The sequence below is a fragment of the Xyrauchen texanus genome, chromosome 50, assembly GCF_025860055.1.
Source record: "Xyrauchen texanus isolate HMW12.3.18 chromosome 50, RBS_HiC_50CHRs, whole genome shotgun sequence".
Lineage (NCBI taxonomy): Eukaryota > Metazoa > Chordata > Actinopteri > Cypriniformes > Catostomidae > Xyrauchen > Xyrauchen texanus.
Genome location: NC_068325.1, coordinates 15,077,741 through 15,100,766, shown reverse-complemented (window position 1 = coordinate 15,100,766; position 23,026 = coordinate 15,077,741). Strand labels below are relative to the sequence as shown.

General features: G+C 38.6%; 2 protein-coding genes across 6 annotated transcripts in view; one reads left to right on the top strand and one right to left on the bottom strand.

Annotated features, from left to right (window-relative positions):
- The window catches only part of tm2d1 (TM2 domain containing 1), a 55,270-nt gene extending 33,448 nt beyond the window's left edge, over positions 1 to 21,822 (top strand). Inside the window, exon 6 of the mRNA XM_052123540.1 lies at positions 21,688 to 21,822. Within this exon, the coding sequence (XP_051979500.1) occupies positions 21,688 to 21,822 (135 nt within the window). The remainder of the gene's footprint in view (positions 1 to 21,687) is intronic.
- The window catches only part of nfia (nuclear factor I/A), a 209,017-nt gene continuing 203,390 nt past the window's right edge, over positions 17,400 to 23,026 (bottom strand). For all 5 annotated transcript variants that reach the window (XM_052123535.1, XM_052123537.1, XM_052123538.1 and 2 more), the window contains one exon: positions 17,400 to 21,869. In XM_052123535.1, coding sequence (XP_051979495.1) covers positions 21,855 to 21,869 — 15 coding nt within the window. In that variant the 3' untranslated portion in view covers positions 17,400 to 21,854. The remainder of the gene's footprint in view (positions 21,870 to 23,026) is intronic.

The following is a 23,026-nucleotide window of genomic DNA, read 5'->3' as shown; positions in this document are numbered from 1 at the left end:
CACTGGAAGAGTTAATGGTGCCTGACCAGAGGGACACACACACACACCTGCTTGGCATCCTGTCCTCCACCACTTCTGTTTGGTGTTGCTTCCTCGGCCGTAGTGTGGAGTGGAAGATCCTGTTCGGATTGCGAGATATTGCTGATGTGGACCGTGCTGAGTTTTGGAGTTTTACTACAATGTCTCAAGTTTAGGGGGATCTGTGAGACTGCAAAAAAGATAGTTGGGAGGTCAGAAAGTGCATCAGACAAGATTGCGTAGCAGAAATCACAAAAAGTGTCCCTCACGGGCCGGGTTTGATTTGTAACTAGTAGCACCTAATAAACATGCAAACAAATATATAAATAAATAATTATAGAGCAAATAGTTTTCATAAAAATGTGTGTGTACTGCAGGACTAAGTAGAGGAATTTTAAATAATACCAAGCTTTTTTGTTATTATGTTTCCAGGAGTTTTTGAGACATTACAGACATTACATCAGAAATTAGCATAATTAATTCTATTTCAAAGTAATGTCCTGTATCATCCAATCACTGCCAGTCAAGGTCAGATCAAATTATACTTTATAAATTCTGAATCTAAGTATTGATTACCATTGTCCGATTTCTGCCAAACATGTTGAGTGGTGCAAACATCATCCGCAGCCTGAAACTGAACTTTTGGTTGAATTTTAGGAGTGAATGCTCTTGGCTGCATAGAGAGCTATATGATGCTCCCTTGCTCCTTACATGTTGTTTTGTCACGACTCCGTCCGTTTAAAGTTAAACCCTTTTCTGACAGCCTGAACTGAGATCATCTGGTTTAAATGGACTTTAATTAAGTGTTGCATTAAACAATGCCAAAATAGAACGTCCATGCATGTGTGCACGGGGTCGCATTAGGATATATATATATTGGCTTGTGAAAGATTGTATTTTGTCAAATAGTGAAAGCCTTGTTTTGAAGAGCTGTCACAATAATAGGTGTGATTTCTCAAGACACCAATTTCAGTGATGTCAGGTAGTATTTACAAGTTAGGCATGCTATTCCAATAATAAAATAAATAAAAAAATGCTTACTGCACCTTTAAACTAAATGAAGCTTACATAGTTGGCAGATAGGCGAATACTGTAGAGAGATGTTCCTGTCTTCCTTTGCTGTGTTTACAGTGGACTGGACACTGGATTCAGGTCAGATCCAAGCTCACCACAGCAGGGATCCCTTCTCATTGGAATATCACCCAAACCGGACATAACTACGTCCAGCTGGGTTGGGGTTTTAAGCGTGCATAAATACACAGTGCTTCAGTGAAAGTGACATTCTGTGGGTCAGCCACCTATAAATCAAGGCACACACACATACACCAACCGCCAGATGTTGGAACCATGGCAACGCATGCTAGTGTGAGTTTACTGAGGCATTCTGTTGGGAGTAAATACAGAAGGGATTGGTTGTCCATCGCTAGCAGTTACTGAGCAACACTCAAGGGGCCACACATTTGTGGAGAAATTAATTTTCAGCCCAGGAGTTGCAGTTCAGTAAAGAGCCACATTCAATCAAATAACGTCTATATGGCTGAAAAGTTCTCAAAAGTAATTAGTGTTGTGTGATATGTGAATATTGTTGACAGGTATGATGATTCTGCGTGACCAACGTAGCCGGCTAGCTAACATGTTAAGGCTTGATTGCTGTTAATTCAGAACACAGCTGCAAAAAATCTGGTAACTTTCATTTCAAAGCACAAAACCTCTGCACAACTCATCGCTACCAATGCAAATCATTTTAATTACCAATGTTTCAGCCTTACATGCTTTGTCAAGGTTTCTTTTTTGTAGTTAAATGACAAGTTTTAAAATTGGAGTACCAATCAGTACCATGTAGTAGTAGTAATGAAGTTTTAGGAAACATCTCTAATAGGTCAATCACCATCCTCCAACTGAAGAGGTTAAAGAAATGTAACAATGCAAGTAAGCATATACTTAGTTTGTACAATATTTCAACAACATGGGGAAAAAAAACGTTGTGGCTGCCAGATGAAAATCACCTCGTGTCTAACGATCACTCAACGTTAATTTGTTAGCAACATTTGTTTTTAGCATTAGCCTTTGATGCATATGTCTTTTAAATTGAGCCAATATTTCGTCATTTGTCTCATTTATTTTTGTCAATTTTATAAAGACATTTATTTTAGTGAGTAATGAGTAAAGTTTAATGAGACAAACTTTAATGTTGGCTTAACAAAGCCTTGTCTGAAAGTTTAAACTAGATTTAAGTAGAAGTCTGATGGTTATATAGACATTACAGTATAAGGTATATCACCAGCTAAGCTAGATAAAATTTGCCACAAACTTGCCGAAAATTCATCACTAATCATTTTCACATGCAATAGTTCATTGTTGTCAAAGGTTTGCTGCAGGTTCACCACTACAGGTGAAGAGTTGCAAACTTCTGGCAAACATTTGCGGTGAATCACAAGCTCATTGGGTGTGTAAATAATGAGTGGCAAATTTGTGGTATGTCTAAATTTTTTGTAATGGTAGTTAGATAAACTGTTAGATAGAGAGAGAGAGATCATTAAAAAGATCTTGTTTGTGTTTGTTTACATTTGAATTTTTTACATTTTGAATTTGAGTCTGCAAACATTTCGTTGGCTTGTTTGACCATTCCTGTTACATGTTAGTCTATGGAACTTTCAGATTTTTGTTCGTCCACTGTGCAAAAACCATGCGATCAGTTTGAAAAGACATACAGTAGCACACTATTCCAGAACAGTCTGAAGGTCTGTACCAGGACCAGTTTTGGTGGATGTAGCTTTAAAGCTCTAAGAGGAGTTAGTGATTTGGTGTCGGATTTTAAACCAATTTCGTAGAATATTAGCATGTTGGCTTTGTCTAGCTAACGTAATAATGTGAAAAAAGAACAAAAACATGTGTCAAACTTTAACATACCAAACAATAACCAAATTGTATAAACATGTATTAATTTAAACATGAATCAAAAATGCAGTTTAACCTCCTGAGATCTGAGTGTGATTGCTGTGTGCATTTTCCATTTCCCTTTTAGATTTAAAAATAGTAGCACCTAATAAAGGACTGCATCGCACATAAATGCCATGTATGAACTGAATGCAGCGTAAAAGAGGAGGCATATTGAAAAAATAACAATCCGGTGTCCCGTGTGTCAACAATCATGAACAAGCAGAATTGAACAAGGAAAATAAAAACAAATGAACTAATATGTCAGCATTCATATTATATGTGGACAGTGGGACTAAGTTGAGATATTTTAAATAATACTAAGCTATAGAAGGTCTTTTTTTGAATCAAATGGTTTATTATGTTTCCAGGAGTGTTGGTTATTCATGTTTTTGAGATGTTACAGACATTACAGCTGAGATTAGCACAATTAATCAGATTCAAAGTAATGCCCAGCATCATCCAATCACTGCCAACCATGATAAAATAAAATTATACATTATAAATTCTGAATCTGATTACTGATTATCACTGTCCCATGTCTGACAAACATGTTGAGTGGTCCAAACATCATCTGCAGCCTGAAACTGAACTTTCGGTTGGATTTTGGAAGTGCACTTCATTGTATAGAAAGCTTGTCCCCTTGCTCCCTATTTAGTGAAAGACTTAACCTCCAGTGTGCTGTCTGTGTGAACTGGTCTCAGACAGCAGCAGAAAAGTTTTTTAAAGTGGCATATCAAACAAAACTAGAGCCACTACTCTTTACACTCAAACAGGTTTCAATGAAAAAAACGTCTTTCAGTGAAACTTTTGTTGGCTCTGCGCCCGTTGAAGCGCTTCACAGAAATCAACGTCACAACAACATGTTGTTTAAACCTTAAATGATAGTCTAAAGTGTTGTGAACAGTACTTAGTTGGTTTAAATTAATTACAATTATTTGTTGCATATAAAGCCAAAATAAAATGTCCACATAAGTGGACGCAGAGTTCGTCCTTGTTAGCGTTCAAGAATCCAAAAACATAATGAGATTAATACTGGGATCAGCACTGAGTGATTTTTTTTACAACTATTGCTTGTCAGATTGATGTTGATCATTTTGCTTTCAGTCAGGGTGGGGGCATCAGTGGTTTCTGGTGGGGTGCGAGGCAAAGAACCAGGCCTAAGACCCTGGCAAGGATTAATCGGCCATTGGTGAGCACGTGAAAGTGATCAAAGAGTTTCGATTTTACACTACGTTTAAATAAATATTTTATGATTCCCCAAAATTGTATCTGATGGCGAAAACATGGTCAAAATTATAGTGTGCACCAGGCTTTTGGGAACCAGTGGGTTTAAATAAGGATAAGTGCCTTTTTAGTTTACAGATGTATTTCGGTACATGCCAAGAACAAGCATGAGAGAATAATAATAATTTAACTCATACCTAAAATATAAACCTCAGTGATGAGGTCACCTAAAATACCTGACCGCATTATTCACCAAACACGCAGCACATGGAGAACCGAGTGAGATCATGTTTCTCTGAAGTGTGTTCACTGGGCCCCAGCACCTGCCAGCATTCACACTTTCTCTGCTCTCCATCCCATAACCATTAAGCAATGGGAAGCCATTGATTGTCACCCTGGTTCTAAAACACTGGTGGCAATTAAAGTGTCTCATGCTGCGTTCATGCCTTAGGCGACTCATTGCCATTCACCGTCCAGCAGGACCATCAGACCCCGGTGTGACCAATACTTCTCTACCCCTGACCAGCTCTTTGATTAATGCTAATTTCTCAGTGGACATCAGGCCTGTAATCCTGCTCACTAATTACCCGCTCGTTATGGGGCCAGGCGTGGTTCGGGCCCTCCATCATTCTGGGATTTGTTACCTCTGCTTTAGCCATGGCCAGGGGAGGTGTGGATGCCTCCATGCCTATTCATGTATCACATTAGTGGGCTAGACTTGATACTGGACTCCTTGGAAGGGTATTATTCCAATAATCTATGAGACACTGACCAGGCTCTGGGTAATTTATCCAATGAGGAACTCGAATGTCCACCGATTAACAAAGAAAAATGGAAATACACAGTGGATTTAACTATCAACTAACAATAAGAACCATGTTGCGGATCCAATAATAGGTGGATGAAAGGCTGCTACTCAGAAAGACGCGTAATAGTATGTTGTACATTTATAGTCATGTTTGTCAAATATTGCCAAAGTGGTTTGCCTGAATTTAATGGTTTATGGTAGGTTTATGTAGGATTTAGAAAAGAGAATGTGTAGGTTTGGAGAACGTTCCCCTAACATTCTCTAACTGTTCCTCTAACAACCTCGTAAATGTTTATGTATGAAAGGGAAATTAGTTAAGCATTGTAGGCCTTTTAATGTTAAGTGTATTACCGTAAGAGTTCTTTGACTGTGACAAATGGAGAAGTTATAAAAAACTTTATTTATGGTGCAACTACTGACTGGCCAAAACAACTAAGAGATGGTAAACTCGAGAGAAGGAATCGACAAAATGTAGGAGGCCTAAAGTGGTTCCAAGCTGTTCCACTGATCTCTACATGAATGTCCCTTTTTTTAAAAACCCCGGTCCGCAATTTCCAGTTTAATAGCAGTGCCTGAGGCGATAATATGATAATAGGCTTGCTATCACCAAGGGCGAACTTTTTCACTGCCTTGAAGAGGCCTGCCCAGTCCTGCCGGGAGCCCTTTGATTAAGTCCACAGTATGGACCTGGGACAGCGAGCTCTCATTTGTGTGCCAAACACAAAAGGCACAGGTGTAATTGTTGCTTTACCGAATAATTAATACTTTTTAGATGCCCCCATCCCCCACAGTTAAAATTAACTTAACCATCTAGTATAACAACACCATACTGAAATTTAAACAAACAAATGGGAAGAGGAAAATGATTGCACTTCTGTCTGGACCCTAAATGTGCTTTTGTCAAATGTCATACACCCCTTTTCTTGATTTTTCTATTTAAACTTCAGGTCGCCTTGACTTTGACAGCTCCACTTGTACCAGTTTAATGAACTCCACCTTCCACCAGGTGACTTTAAAATCTTTATATTAATTCATATATATTAATATTTGTATATATATTTATTTCATTGAATGAATACATTTTCATGGTTCATTCAATACTGTTTATTTTTGTGAAAAGTTCAGTACTATTTTACTTTGAGTGTTATTTTTCCATTCAGTATAAATTTAAAAACTATTGGTTGGTTATTGCCTAACTTGGTATATATCTTCTTGGGAACATTGCAAATAACAAACTTTCCCAGAAAACACAGGCGGGGAGGAAATGGTTCTGCAGCGCCTTCTTCTGGGCTGGCTGTTGCAACTGACGTTCCTCTTTTATATTCTTCGGCTCCATACAGCCAAGAACTCCTCCGGTCACAGGGCTTAGTACCAGGGCGAGAGCCATTCAGATACACCTTACGCCTGGACCACTGTCATTGAGGTCTCACCGCTGGTTCAACCTGGTCTTGGGGTATGGTCGCTGGATGGGTCGCTTTGTCAGGTCTTGAGCCTGACTTCAGACATGATTGTGGCGGTCTATGTGAGGCTTCTCCACATCTCATTACCAAAGTCTGCTCCCTCACATTAAGTCATTTTAAGAGACCGAATCACCAAATAAGCTTGAGTGAGAAACTGGAGCATCGAGGATGCATGCATAGCAGACAGATTTAATCATAAATGTTTTTCCAGCGCTATCAAACTGCCCATAGAGCACCCCAGTGCTTGAGCTGTAAACTTTGTAGCACGCAAAGCCAAATCAGTTGGGGTACAAATCTCCTTGAATTGTTCACTCTCAGGATTTTGCCCATCTAAATCTTTGAGGAGCTTAGCCTGAAACACTTGCAGTTTTGCAATTACGTGAAGGGCAACAGAAAACAGAAAAGCAATAGCCTACAGAAATAAAAATAAAAAATTCTTATGATCTGCAAACAATAAAGGGTCAGTGATTCAGGTCTAATTAAAAGGATAGCTCACCCAAAAATCATGTTTTTCCAGACCTATATGACTTTCTTTCTCCCATGGAACACAAAAGGACATATTAGGCAGAATGTTAGCCTCAGTCACCATTCACTTTAGTGTAGCTGAGGCTTCTGCAACACTTAACACTCTCAAATTCTTTATAGATATACAGTTGTGTAATAAAAGGCAAAATAATCAGATTTTGCATGATCACATTTTGTTCATTGCTGTCATGAATACAATAATAATCAGTGTTGTTTTTTCCTCTACCCTGAAACATTTCTGCTTGCTCGTGATTGTTATGGATGCAGTTCCAGTTTAGCATGGGACACTGGATTGTTATCTTTTACACTGCATTCAATTCATACGTGGCATTAATGTGCGAAGCAGTCCTGCTTGGAGGCCACAGTCAAGTGTGTCAACAACATAGTTCCCCAAGTAATTTTGCATGGGATTACCTTGAACTTTCTAAAGACTTGCTCTAATTCATGTGCATCTTCACTAAGCTCTTCATCCAGTATGTGGTCGGCTAGGCGAATGCGAGTGCAATTAATTATCTTTTCACCCAGAATGTCTTCCAAATCCCAGATTAGCCCCTGTAAATCAGTGTTTAATTTATGATCTATGGTTTTAATGAGGCGCTGCAAATAAATGAGAGGACAGCGACGTGGTCGAAGTATTTGTGAAGTTTGTCCACTCCTGTCGGAGAGTAGTAAGAGTGATCAGACTAGGGCTGCGCTCCACTTCCCTTTTAACATCCACTCACTAACTCCCCTAAGCAATTCCGATGCGGAATCAGCATTCATCATGCTCCAAGTGATCAAGGGTTAAGGGTGTTCCACTTAAACCCACTGCACGTCTTCCGCCAGTAGTGGACACTCATGCAATTAAAGCAGTGACGTACATCCTAGTCCATGAGACGGAGTGAAGTTTGCGAGGGAAGGGGATACAAATTTGAAATGGAACGCAGCCTTGAAGGCATGTATGCACATGAGGTGTTCATGTAGCAATGACTTTCACACAGGAGGCCTTGACATCCTGACCTTTGGTGCCTCAGGGGATTAGGTGTGTATGTATCGGGACAGGCTGGAGTAGTGAGGAAACCCGAAGCCCTGTGTTGCTTGTGCATTATTCACGGGTCCTCTTGTGGTTTCGTCTCAGGATTGTCTCTCGCCCTGTAACACTATCCGTCGCTTGCACTGTTCCCTTGAGAGAATCCAAGTTCACTGTCACAAACGCTTCTCAGGGAAATTGAGCAGGAGAGAGAGAGGTAGAGGTACGGTCAGCAGCTATGCTGAGGTAGATGTTTGCATCTCAAACTTGCATTGATTAAGGTGCTTGTGACCACAGCCGAAAGTCAGTTCACACCAGTTATGTATCAGATTGTGTTCTTAAAGAGAAGGAATTATTCTTCCTAGGTTCACAAGGAAATTCAAATTTTTGTTCTAATATACAGTATAATATATATATATATATATATATATATATATATATATATATATATATATATATATATTAGGGCTGTCAATCGGTTCAAATTTTTCATCGAATTAATTACATGGTGATTATCAATTAATTACGTGATTAATCACATTTACAAATCTTTGCTGAGAAAGCCCCTCATATAACAATAACTCAATATATAATTATACATAGTTATCATTATATATATATCTCTAACAATAAGAGTCGAGTAGGGACAACTTTTTCCGCCTGCAGACCACAACATGTACAGAATATAGCGACATCACAATTAAATCTCTCTACAAGAAAATAATTAGTGGGGTAGTACTTATAAATAAGTCTGACGGAAATGTATTTGATTTTATTCGTGATTAAATATTTATGGGGTAATTTTCTAATTTTGCACCATCTCAATCCAGCCACACCCTGCGTCAGACATGCTCGTGTAGTGTCTCAGGTGTTTTGCGTCATAAAAGTAAAATGTTTAGGTCAAAGTTAAATATAGTTTAATACTCAATCTTTTAACACATCTTGAGATCCCTTAGTTCTTCAAGTGTTTTGAACGCAAGAACTTAACGCATGTTTGTGTTGTGTGTCTGCTGAAGGGTTGTTAATGTTTTCTTCACTGTATAAACTGTGCGTTGCCACACAGCTGAAATTTCAATTACTGCCCTCTGGAGTAAACAGGTGGTACTACAAGCTTGCATTTCTTAGGAATCTTCCTTATTATGGTCCAGGGGCATTGCGATTAATTGCGTACATTTTTTTAACGCGTTATATTTTGTTCAATTAATTAACAAGTTAAATCGACAACCTGAGTTAAAATACTCACTGTTTCAAAAGTATAGCTACAAGACATAAACAATATGATTGTTAACATGATTTTAGTGGAAAAAAAAATCACTTAATAACCATTTCTGTGTAAAGTTATAGCCCATTTATCAACTTCGTTGCGATGTCGATGTAATGTAAAATAACCCCAAAATGACTGTAAAAATTATGATTTGATCAACTTTACAGCTCAAATTATACACAAGTTTTAACAGAAGAATTAATGTAAGTGCTTTTATAAAATTAGAAGCTTCACATTTCTGCCTTTTAAACCCTCCAATAAATGGCCCCATTCACTTCCATTGTACTGTAAGTGTGTCACTGTAACTCTGTTTTTATTTTTATCCCCTTTTCTCCCAATTTGGAAAGCCCAATTCCCACTTCTTACTATGTCCTTGTGGTGGCGCGGTTGCTCACCTCAATCCGGGTTGTGGAGGACATTTGCCTCCGCTTCTGAGACAACCAATACTTGCATCTTATCACGTGGCTTGTCGTGCATGACGCCGTAGAGATTCCGCATGTGGAGGCTCATGCTAATCTCCACAATCCATGCACAACTTACGATGAGCCCCAACAAGGGCGAGAACCCCTAATTGCGACTACGAGGAGGTTACCCCATGTGACTCTACCCTCCCTAGCAACCGGGCCCATTTGGTTGCTTAGAAGACCTGGCTTGAGTGACTCAGCACACCCTGGATTCGAACTCGCAACTCCAGGGGTGGTAGTCAGCGTCAATACTCGCTTAGATACCCAGGCCCCCATGTCACTGTAATTTAGATTTTTAGAAAAGGACAAACGATTTGAAACTATTTTTCATGGTATTCAACATTGTGCCACAAATGCTGTAGAAGTCCAAATACATGGTTTCCATGTTTACTCTGCACACCTTCTCCTTTCTTGCCTGGCAAATTCACCCCTACGTGCCACATCTGCAACCCTTTTCAAGTGAAGGTCAAATCAGTGATTGAAGCTGGCGTTGATGCGCCGACACGAGTCATGTGAGAGCTGCTTCAATGTATCGATGAGACCTTGTGCCACGCATACTTTCATTCCACTTCCCAGAGCCATAACCAACTCTCCGAGAGCAGACCGCGGGGATCTTCGACATCAAACAAGCCATGAACTTGAGACACCAGCATATGAGAGAGACGCAGGCAGTGCGGCCCATGCCTCCATCTGTGCTCAGACAGCTGGCATCAGCAACCTAACCACAAAGTGCCTGGATTACATACAACATCTCTTAAAGCCGCTCGACACACTGCAGACTTTGTACTCATCAAATCATCCACATCAGTAACTCATTCTGAATACCTCGTATAAGAAGTACAAAGAATGTAATATTTTGATATGTTTGACAACGTGTGACGGCGGCAGGTTTTGACATGCCAAGGAATGAAGCCAGACACGGACGTGTACAGCATTAGCGTCTTTATTCTGATTTTTTTCACTCATTTGTTGTTGCATAGGAAATGCACATCTTGCTTTTATTAATCGAGTGGATGGAGTTGAACACACAAATGGTTCCAAGAGAAAGGGGCATGGCACTACACATATCGAGGAAATTACAGGAAATAAAAAAAGGAAATAAGCTAGGCAAGATCATTTCAAACAAAAGAGAACAAAAGGAAAGCAAACAACATCGTTCACATCTTAAATGCAGGAGTTCCAACTATGGAGCTGGTACCAATAAAACAAGTGTTAAAAAGGACCATTTCTCTTCAGTACATGTATTAGAGGCACAAGGTTTTATTAGATTTCTTTCTTTAGATTGTATCCAAAACATATGTATGTATACAGTGATACTTCAGTTTTGGATGAAGTATGAAATATACAAAAGAGAACAATGAAAATGAAGATTTACAAAGAGTGGCAAAGCTGGTCGAAGTTTGTCTGAATTTCAGACTATTCCAGATATCGTTTATGCTAAATTTGGGATTGTCTACTTTATGATTAAGGGTTGGGCAATGACATGGCCCATGCTGGTTTGAAAATGGCAAGAAACAGACATCTTCACAAGGGTCTCGCTAAACACTTTTTGCTCTGACTGGCTGTTCATTGACTGTACACAATTCACATACACATCTGTTTCTAAAAAGATGCTGTTTTAGGATGTGTAAAATGTCTCATTAAGTCAATTAGTAAACAAAGAGGATACACCCTAAAGGCTATGGAATACTTAGTTTGTCTGCATGCCGTTCTGTCTCACGCATGGTGGAGGGCTCAACTTTTCAAAGTATACACTTTTGATGCGAGTCCATATGGATGCAGTTGATGCATGCGCACTATGACTACTTATTTATACTCTTGTAGCAGTCAAAGGTTATATGCTGTGAATCGAATGCAGTTGTCAAGACGCGTTTTTTGAAGTTGCAGTTCTTTTTAATGTCTAAAAACAGGGTGTTCCTGTGCGAGTCGCAGAAAAAAACAGCAAGATGCGGAGCAACAGCCACGGATTTTTAACTAGTACTTTACATGTTTGTGATGAGGAGGAGGGCGTGGCCATAATGGTGAATCAGCGGATGAGCGGGAGAGCGAGATAAAGGGGAGCCGGAGGCACCAGTTCCAGAGAGAGATGCACACGGCTGGCCGTTTGTTTATGTTGTTTAAAGTTAATGTATATAATTAAATCTTACGTTTACTGTTCAGCTGGTTTTTGCCTCCTCCTTGCCCATCCTTTTAACTGTTATAGTGGTGCCGAAACTCGGAATGGTGGAGGGATGCGCTGTCACGCAGTCCTCGCCGCTGCCATCCGCCAGGGGATGGAAGGGTAGCTGGCGGCCGCCAAGAACCAGAGGAACGGCTGCCATATGCCGAAGAAGGGGAGGAGTGGTTCTGTCCACCAGGGGCTGGAGGACTCGCTGCCATCTGCCGGAGGAGGAGTGAGCTGGCATCTGCCAGAGGACGGAGGAGCGGTTGAGGACCGGGCAACAGCGTGCCCTGGAGGCGGCAAGCAAATTCTTCTCTCTCTCTCCTCTCTCTCTCTCTGTGTCTCTGCTCACCCTTTCCCTCTCCGCACTCCTCCCCTCGTCTCTCCTCCAGGTTCACAGGAGGTGGGGTGAACCACCAGCTGACAGAACGGCCGGAAGGGCAGTGTCTTCCCTCCAGAGATGGGGGGGTAGTTAGTAAGAACGTAATGGTGCATGTCTGGCGCTGAATCAGCTGATCAGCGGGAGAGCGAGATAAAGGGGAGCCGGAGGCGCCAGTTCCTGAGAGAGAGATGCACGCAGACATGTTGCATGTGTGTTTGTTTATTTTTGTGTTAAGTTTGCCATTAAAACTTTGTTTACCGTTCAGCTGGTTCCCGTCTCCTCCCTGCCCGACCTTGAACTGTTACAATGTTTTAATGGAAAACAATTTAAAAACAGCACTGACATATGCAAAAACTTGTTCATTGCAAAGTTGCAGACTGTTCGCATGTCCACAAAAGCTAAGCTGCACAAGGGCAGTCTGCGTGTACTGCGCTCATGATGATATTTGCATCACACATGCTGTGTGCGAGATGTAATGGCACGTGGGAAACTGAAGTATACTTTGAGCTTAAGAAGCCGCTCAGACTAAATGCATTAGTTTGGTAAAAAAAAGCTATACACAGCATAATGAATCATAAATAACACAGGAGTCGAGACACAAATTCAAAGTGTTGTCAATTCAAAGTGCTTTTTAACTTAACGTGGCATCTAAAAAAATGCAGCACTCCTGCGCTAAACACTGAAAAATGGCTTTCTAGTGTATGTTTACATTGAAAAACAATTGAAAAACCATGCCAAAGGAGCCAAAAACGAGTTCAGTGCAAAAACATGCAAAGACCTGGACTGTCTGCATGCAGCCTAGTTTTTCTAGACAGTCCAGGTCTTTGCACGTTTTTGCACTGAACTCGTTTTTGGCTCCTTTGGCATGGTTTTTCAATAGTTTTTCCTTTTAAACATGCATTCAATTGACTTTTTGACTGTTGTAGTCCGTCTATACTATGCTGATGACACAATTTCCACCAAGTGCACTGTGTGCAAAATGTAGTGATGCGCCGAATAACGAAGCATACTTTGGTCTTAAGTGGCCATACAGACCAAACGTTTACTTGCGCTAAAAAAGCTAGACGCAGCACAACAAACCAGATAAAAAAAACATTGTCTCAAAACACATTTTTGAAAGTTAAAGTTATTTTTAACATAACTCTGCATTTAAAAAACTCGAGACATGGCGCAATAGTCAAAGACATCTATCTAGCATGCAAAAATAGAAAAACAAATGAAAAACGGCACTGACTGATGCAAAAACTTGTTCAGTGTGAACGGACCACAATGCATTCCCTGTACATTTTGATTTAAAGGATATTGTTGACTAGAAGACCTCACTACCTAGAAATGGGATTCGCTGGCCCTGGATTTGAATAGATTTTGTTAAGACTAAGCTCAGGTTTATAGGGTATTTTGGAATCTTGAAGGTTTCCCTGATGCTTGAACCATTTCCACCAGTTTTCTCCAAGCAAAATGTCTAATTTGAAGGATTGTCCAGGCAGCTACAAACTTCTCAAGACTTTTCCTACAATTAAAAGAAGGCAACAGCCCTCAGTAGTGCTGAATACAGTGTATATACTGTACAACAAATGTCAATTCTGATCCTTTTCAGATAAACAATTCTTAAGAACCATAAATGCATTAGTTTCTTAATACAGAGCTTGAAAACAGGGGTGAATTGCACCACCAGCATGATGCTGCCAGTTCTGCTCAGCATAGATTGTCTTGAGAGTGAACACCTGACATCAGAAAACCCTACTGAGCTTTGTGATAGTTGGAAATAATGGAGATACTAAGGGGCCTTTCACACCAAATGCGGTTTTGCATCTATCCTCGCTGTATTTTGTAATTTTTCAAACACAGTTTCATTTAAACTGCTCAAAGATGACTAAGACATTACAGATATTAGAGCATAATTTGATCTAAGGCTGCTTTAAAATGGTGTGTTTTGTGAAAAGTACAAATAAAAATTACTTGTTTTTCAAATGTATTTATGTGTAAATATGGCAAGATAAACATGTGATGACCATTGTTTTTTCAGCATCTTGCACAGGAACACCTTGAGAAACCTGAGTTTCTGCTCTATTCGAGTACTGCGCCTAGCTTTTAAGGCACAGTAATGCGTTCAGTGTGAAGGGCCCCTAAGGATTACAGCAGGGCATGAACCACGAAAATCAAAAACTTGGGTTGATGCCATCTTGTTATAAACTACTTATTCGTACCTTAAATAAGAAGGCTTTGCTGGAAAATCCACCTTAAGCTGGTCTAAGTTCGTAGACCATCTTGGACCATCAACAAATCAGATATCAGCTGGTCATTGGTCAAGCTGGTTTTTGGAACACGGTGACGGATTGACCAGTTCATGACCAGCTTGGACCAGATAATGGCCAATTTAACAAACTAGAATCCAGCTATCATGTTCCAAACCATCGACCAGCTGTAAAATGTAACAAATAACTTTGTCTAGAAAAAGTAAACAGAAGAAAGACTTCTTGGAGGATTTAAAAAAAAAGACTTGATAGCAGAGCTGGATTTTTATAGATCATCTTTAGTCATGTTTATATCAGTTTACTAGGTGGTTACGGAGAAGAGCATGCAGTTTATAGTGTGTGGGTATTGAACAGCTATAATAAGAAGGTTTTGACAGACAGCAAAGGCGCTACATTTGATCTTTTTAAATATATTAGGTAAAATGCTGGTTTGCTTCTGTTTGCATTTTTCCTTCGATTCTGATATAATTTGTATTAAAAAGAGGAAGGCAAAGGTGCAAGTTAAAAGTAGATACCAAATTCTGATTAGATAAGCATGTCACCAGTGCATAGTTCTCATGCAGATTAGACTGCTATGCTATCAGTAAGCGGAGTTGCTTATAATGGTGATTCCAGTTAGTCTCCACTTTATCATTAAGAATTAGCACCTTGTCATGATTTGCAAAGGTTTGAGGGATAGTTCAGCCAAAAATGTATTTTGAACCATCCCTTAAGCAACCTGCGATTGATGAATGATTGAGATGCGTGATGGTATGGGCCCTAAATGAAGCATTCTGCATTTCATAGAACATTTTTTGAGACTTTCCAATCTGATGGGCATGCATTAATGGGGCACATTGATTATTAAATCCTGATTCCTGCCCACATCATACAATGCAAAGCACAAACAAACAAACAAACCAGAATTACATATGGGTTTGCAAAGTGTTTGTACAGCAGAAAGGAATATGTAGTTATGGTCTACTTGTAGCCAAGTCCTCTAAAACAATAAATGGACTTATACTTGATTAAATGTAGTTTTTTTGGCTTGTTAAACTTTAAAATGTTTCATGATTGAATATTACCCTGATAAAAAGCCATACTTATACCCATTCTGCTTTAAACCAATCAATGCTTTGTTCTACTTCAAATAAATAAATGGAAAAGTGATCAATAAGCAATAATGCCCACAAAAATGGGGACATAAAAATAATAAAGACCTGCTACGCAATAATTTCACATTTGCAAAGCAGGACCTTTATTAAACCCTGTTTAAGGACTAGCAGAACTTTACAGATTGTAAAATGCACTATATGTTTTCATTTGAAAACGCATTAACTTCACTACTTTTATGCCTTTCATCCACACCAGAAAATGGAGCGTTTCGAAAACACTCCATTACCGCAAACGTTGAAAACGATGACATTGGGAAACTGAAAGCAGTTTTCAATCGAAAACTTTTATTGTGGACGTGGCCTCAATTTCTTTATGGGCCAATATTATTATCAAAAGATGTAATGCACATCCTAGGCGATCCAGTACTTCCTTTTGTAGTGTGTAATCTATTCTGCACATGCAAGGCTTTGTTTTTTATTTTCTGTTCTTCAGTTATCTAAAATATTATTAGCATTAAAAGGGACATTAGCTGTGGAAATAACATCTTTCTTTGCAAATATCCACCATATTTAAAGATATATTTAAGTGTCTTCACACTAATATTTCCCATTATGATGAGAACTTGATAAAATGCTTGCCACAAATATTCATGGTTATTATTTTGTACAACATGATCAGGACTAGATGGGCAAAATGCTAACCTAATAACCTGGGAAAGACCATCTAACCTGTACATGACCAATTGCCAATTGTCCGAGTGTCCCAGGAGATAAAATTGAATGAGAAATCCAAGATATGTTTGAACTATACTGTATGATATGCATGTTTGGTAGAGGGGGGGATCTGATGTTCATATATCCATTCGATTTGAGTAACTCACAGACCACTTTATTAGGAACACCTGTACACCTACTTATTCATGTGATTATCTAATCAGCCAATCATGTGGAAGCAGTGAAGATGCAAAAAATCATTCAGATACGGGTGAGGAGCTTCAGTTAATGTTTACATCAACCATCAGAATGGGGATAAAATGTGATCACAGTGATTTCAACCATTGCATGATTGTTGGTGCCAGATGGGCTGGTTTGAGAGTTTCTGTAATGGGTGATTTTCAAGCACAAGAGTCGCTATAGTTTACTCAGACTGGTGCCAAAAACAAAAAACATCCAGTGAGCCGCAGCTCTGAGGACGGAAATGCCTTGTTGATGAGAGATGTCAACGGAGAATGGCCAGACTGGTTCGAGCTGACAGAAAGGCTACAGTAACTCAGATAACCGCTCTGTACCAATTGTAGTGAGGAGGTTAGCCTTACATTTCTGTTCTTGGCTAACAGGAGTTGAACCCAACGTGGTCTTTTGCTGTTGTAGCCCATTCACCTCAAGGTTCAACGTGTTGTTCATTCTGAGATGCTATTCTGCTCACTACAATGGACAGAGGGCTTATCTGAGTTACCGTAGCCTTTCTGTCAGCTCGAACCATTCTGGACATTTAATGTAGATAAGCGCTTTAATTGTTGGTGACCAACATTCACATAGATAATAGAAATTACACATTTGTTGGACCCAGGGGCGTCACTTTTACATAAAACAGAAGAGGGTCTGGGCAGAATGATAAGTCTTTACATTTAGACTTAATGGCTTTATTGACACTATTGTGACTGACCTTTCTGTAATTTAATGTCAGTGTGTTTCATGTGGTGATATGAGTATGATGCCTTTCAGCTGATCATGCGTTGATTCTGGTGGGATGTGAGAGAGAGAAAGAAAGATGTTGAAAAGAAAAAGAATCATGTTGCATATCAAGCGGTTTATTTTCCTGCATGGAATGGTGAACACAAAAAGATGCCTAGATGCATTTATAATAGGGGCATCCTTTGGCTGTCTATGTCATTGTCTTCTGCCTAAAACTAATTTTTTAAATGCATAAAAACGCTCTCTTCTTACCAACATCCTCAGAATGATCTAGATTTAACTTCATCAACACTGATGTGACAAATAACCTTCAAAACATACAGCATACTTGTAACATCCATTTACAATGGGGGTTTCACCTCAGTATCCTACACTTTTCAAGTATAGGAGTACTCTATACCAATAAAAAGAAGAAGTAAGTCCATAAATACATACAAAATGGAAAGCAAAAAAATAAAAATAAAAACAGGAAACAGGAAAGTTTTCAACTTATATCCAGTTCCCCAGAGGACAAACAAAACCAGTTCTATTTATGTGGCCTTAATACAAACAATCAGAAAATTCATAACTAGTTTTTCCTCATTTAATCAATGTTACAAAAGTCCTGCATTATAAAATAGGGCAGCTTTAAAATCAGTGTAATTAATAAAACTATACAATATACAAACATCGAATCTCCCATACTCAGGTGCGTCCGCCCGAACTCTCTCAAACGAATCGTTTTGATTTGTTCGCTTCTCCCAACGTCTTCTCCACTTTGTAGCAAAAAAACTAGATTACACACACAACACAAGAACAAAAACAGACTGCCCAAACTATTGCTTCTATGTTCTTTTTCTCTTTTTTTGTCTTTCTTTAAAAAGGGTGCAATTTTGTCATTATCTTACACACATACAGCCAATCACGCTGATTAGATGCTAGGCTGCTCGAAAACAAGTTTTGTGACCCAAAAAAAAAAAAAAAATATATATATATATATATATATCCGTGCAATCATGATTCCCTTCGCTCTTTTAAGCCCTGGAAGATAATTTTTTGTGTGTTTCTTTTAATTGTTTTCTTTCATTTATCACAATTGTCATTGTTTTATATTTAGTGCAGACAATAAAGAAAGTAATGCCCAACTCATTTCTAAAGGGTAGGCAAGAACAATGACAAAACAAAATGTCACACTAGAAAAAATAACACAATCCACACAAGTGTAACTACTTAACCATCACATCAGATGCCTGGGAAAGTCTTCCCCATTATTTTTTCTTAAATGATATATGCAATAGAGAGAGGGAAAAAAAACAGGTAAACATTTAATACAACATGGAACTTTGTCAAAATGTACATAAAACTTGGGCGTATGCGTTTCTTTTTTGTCCTGGACGTTTTCGCTCTTACAAATGTGGTGTTGGTGATGGAAAGGAAGTTTACTTGTTTTAAGGCTCGCTTATGACAAAGTAAGTAGAATACCCAAGCGAGGCTGATGTGGACTTCATAAATGTCATGTTTTGATGGGTATGATAAAAACTGACGTTCAGCCACTCAACCTTTCAAGTGCAACACTCACTTTGGTAAAACAAAAATATGTTTAAAAAAACAAAAAAGAAAGAAAAGAGTGCAAAAGCAAGTATTGCATATGAATTCTTTTCCTCACTATTCATCTGGGAACAAAAAAACAACAGGAAGACTGAAAAGAAAAAGAAGTAGTCTTCATTTCGAAATCGCAGCAACATCCATAAATATCAATACACTAGTGTTAAATCAAACATATGAGTGATAAGGTAAGGGCTTGATGCTTTAAGCTTGAAAATGATTGACTTTTGACTGGTTTAAGTGTAAAAGATCAGATTTTAAGGTCTTGTACAAAGGACTGGCGATTACCAAGAGTGGTGTGATGTAGTAAAATGGTCGAGAGTAATACTGTGTATTATCCTTAGCAAATGCCATTTATATTAGCATTGATTTTTTAACCTTACAGCCAGCAGAGCGAATTTGTTTGTAAAACGTTCATGAATCCATTCTTGCGTAAATTGTCCCATTTGTCAATTTACACAAGAATGGATTTATGAACACATTTGTGTTTTAAGGATAAGGCCCAATCTTCCCAAGTTTCTACACAATGTAAGGTGGTTTAAAATAGTAAGAAAAAATATTCCCCACATTGCAGCTTGTGCAATTCGTCAACTAGACCATCGCTCAAGGCACACTGATGTGGAACAATTGTTCCATGAAGTTTGAGAAGGGAACATGAAATGCGAACATTGCAAACACATAAAAATGATTGTTCTGATGGGAATAAAGAAGGGAGGGAAACGTTGCAGAAATTATGACAAGCTTAGAAGAGTCAGAGATATGTTAAGCTGGTTGACTGTGAAATCAGCAGTAAAAATACCCTTTTACAAGGGACCAAACAAATACATTATCGGCAAGTGCCTGATGTTGGGATTACAATATATTTTTCCACACTACTTTAACTCTACATAACCTATGTAAAAATGTGTCACTAACACTAGAACATGCAGATTATTTTCTTTTAGACTTTACTTTGATCGACACTGGATGAGGCTGTAAGTGTGTGTGTGTATATATATATATATATATATATACATACATACATACACACACACACACACACACACACACACACACACACGTTTCTTTATAGAAAACAGAAAATCAAATAAAAAACTGTAAAAATACAAAAACATTTTTTTTAAATTGCATGCGAGGGAATGGAAGAAATGCATTATTTTTGCTTTTTCAATCTTCACATTTTTTACGCAATTTTCATAAGTGCTGAAGAGGAAGTCCTTGCCGTACGTTGAAAATTTCACCCCCAGTATTGACGACCTGTGACTACATACGACAAGCAGAAGTGCTTTCGCCTGAGAAAGTCATACGAAAAGGTCTCCATTAGCTGTAGGGAAACCAAACTTTGACAACATTTTAAGGTATAAGTTCTTGCCTATTTACGATCCTGAATTTGCTACGCAAGAAATTTGAACGCCGATTTTTCCACTTTCCATATAATAAGTTAATCACCTTAGTGTTTTGAAAATGAACAACCAAAGCGTTCAGAAATCGTAAAAAATTGATTGTTTAAATGGCAAATTTTTTTAAAGGGATCGTTGTTCTACAATACTAACAAATTTACAAGATGAACAAACAATCAATCAAACACAAAAAAACAAACAAAAAAACAACAATATTAAAAGCAGTTACAGCTCCTGTTATTTTCTCACAAGGCTATTTTGTTCTATTTTTATCATTAAATTGTATTTCTTTTTGTACCCCCGATATTTTAGAGTCCCGGAGGTATAAATGGACTAGGAAGAAAAATATATATATATATCAGATTTCTGCGGCGATATATATATATATATATATACTTTTCAACAATTGCTTCAATGATCTATCTTACAAAGATATTAAACAGTCCAACATCTATCCAACAAAATTGCACTTTCCTCAATTCAATATTCACGGTTAAACTTGATCGTTGTTGTCAGTTTATGGAAGCTCAAACCTTCACTCGGCCCTTTTGTATTCTCTGTAGCATGCGACAGACCTTGAACTGGGGTTTTAGTAGAAAGTTACTTTGTACGAAAACACAAAATATGAACGTGCCTCCAAGAGAGGAGATGTTTCCGAAAGAAATCTCCCATTAGCATACCGTAAATGACCTGATTGATTTCAAACATCACCGTACATGATCTCTTCATTGCCTGCCCCATGATGACAAATGACAAAACAACACAAAGAATGGGAGAAAGGAGTTTGATGGTGTCTTGCTGAGTCCTTGAATTTGAGTTGATGGTGGTGATGGTGGTGGAGGAAAGAGGAGGAAATGGTCCTAGCCAGAAGACGCAATGAAATCAAAGAAAAGATTTTAGCTGGTGGTATCTGACCCAGGTAAAACCTCTGTGCCTGCCAACCACCAACGTTCACCAATGCGAAACCAGGTAGATCCATCAAAATGCGAGAAAGGGAAAGGCAGAGCTTCGACCCTTGGCCATAGTCTGCACTCAATTTAAATTGATAAGAAGAGGCTTGACTCTCAATGCCTCCGATTTTTCTTCAAGACCGACCATAGGCACAGATGAGGGAAGATCTATGATTGCGTCCTGTTACATTTTCATTGTCAGTCTGTGAGGGTGAACCAAAAAAAACACAACTAAACAAAACAAAACAATAAAAAAAACAACAAAAAAGTGCATGTTTTCAAAAACAAAACAAAAAAACAAAGCTCTTCTTTCGAGCTCCCCTCTCAGAAGAGCAGGACAGCTTCTATATATGAATATATGCATATAAACCATACATATGGAAGAATACATATGGACTATATAGATATATAGTAAGTGTGTGTAAGCAAGTTGAATTGATTCCTCTTGTTCCAGGGCTTGGGCGGGGTTCTGCTGGAGCCATGCTGTGGGTCTGTCCGGTATTGGGGCAGCAAGTGGCTTCTCTGTGTTCAGACTGGTGTACATGTTTGCGGGTCGTACTCAGGGAAGACAGATGGGGTGGTCGAGTGACCTTGGGACCGGCCGGTCCATGTTGGGAGTCTTTAGCCCAGGTACCACTACAAGACAAGACAGAGATGGACAGATAGGTGAGTTTTGTTGTGCGAGGTTCATTGTTTAATGATATTTGTAATTTGTACCTCTAAAAATCATTAGTATCATCAGTGTATGACTTATACATAGAGTGAAGTTTTGTGGTTAATATATTTGGGGGGTAATGTGCGGAAGTTCGTCGTATACAACCAAAACTTTCCTAGTATGTGTGAATGGTGAGCTTTTAAATGTAACTGAAAAATTGCAAAAATGCACCAGAGTATAATGGGTTAAAGGAATATTCTGGTTAAGTTTAGTCAACAGCATTAGTGGCATAATCTTGATTACCACAAAAAATAATTTTGATTCATCCATCCTTTCCTTGAAAAAATAAAAAACACCAAATAAATCAAACAGTGAGGCACTTGCAATGGAAGTGAATAAGGGAATAAATTCTTCTGGGGTTATGAAATGGAGAATCATATTTTCCTTGATATTTACACACATATGAGGTAACTGTACTATGAAAACATACTGTAAATTTCAGAACTCAAAACTTCCTCCCCAGTCTAAAAAGAGCATATATAGTTTCCACCCTGCTGAAATGTCTCGTTTTGAAATGTCTGTTTGTGACATCATGGAACATTGCTAATTTGTATTTACACATCCCACCCTAGGCCCCGCCCACTGCCGTGCAGTTCAAGTCAAGATTGGAGGTCTTCCTTGGCTAACTATTCCTAAGATAACACCAAAGAGGGACCCATCTGGACTATTTTGAATTATTTTGTACATAAACATGAACTACACATCTCTTTGATTGCTGCAATGTATCTCGCCACTTTTAAAAATGCAGTGTCAAGTTACAACTTTGAAAGAGAGAAGCAATTCTCTCATTCCGCTGCTCATGGACGCGTTCTTTTGCCCACCTGCACTATTATTAATTGTTGTTGTGCATAAACACAAGACATCTTTGACTCTTTCGGCGTGTTTCCGGCGATGTGCACATCAGTGTGCTTTCAGTATGTGTTTATCATTTTACCGTGCTTTAAACTATGATGTGTTTGTTTTTTTTCTGGCTCATGTCAGCATGGATTGCTTGTGAACAATTATAATGCTATTCAAGCTTTGCAAATGAACTGTTATTTAAGAATGGAGCAGTTCAAAACAATTCAAATTAGCAAGT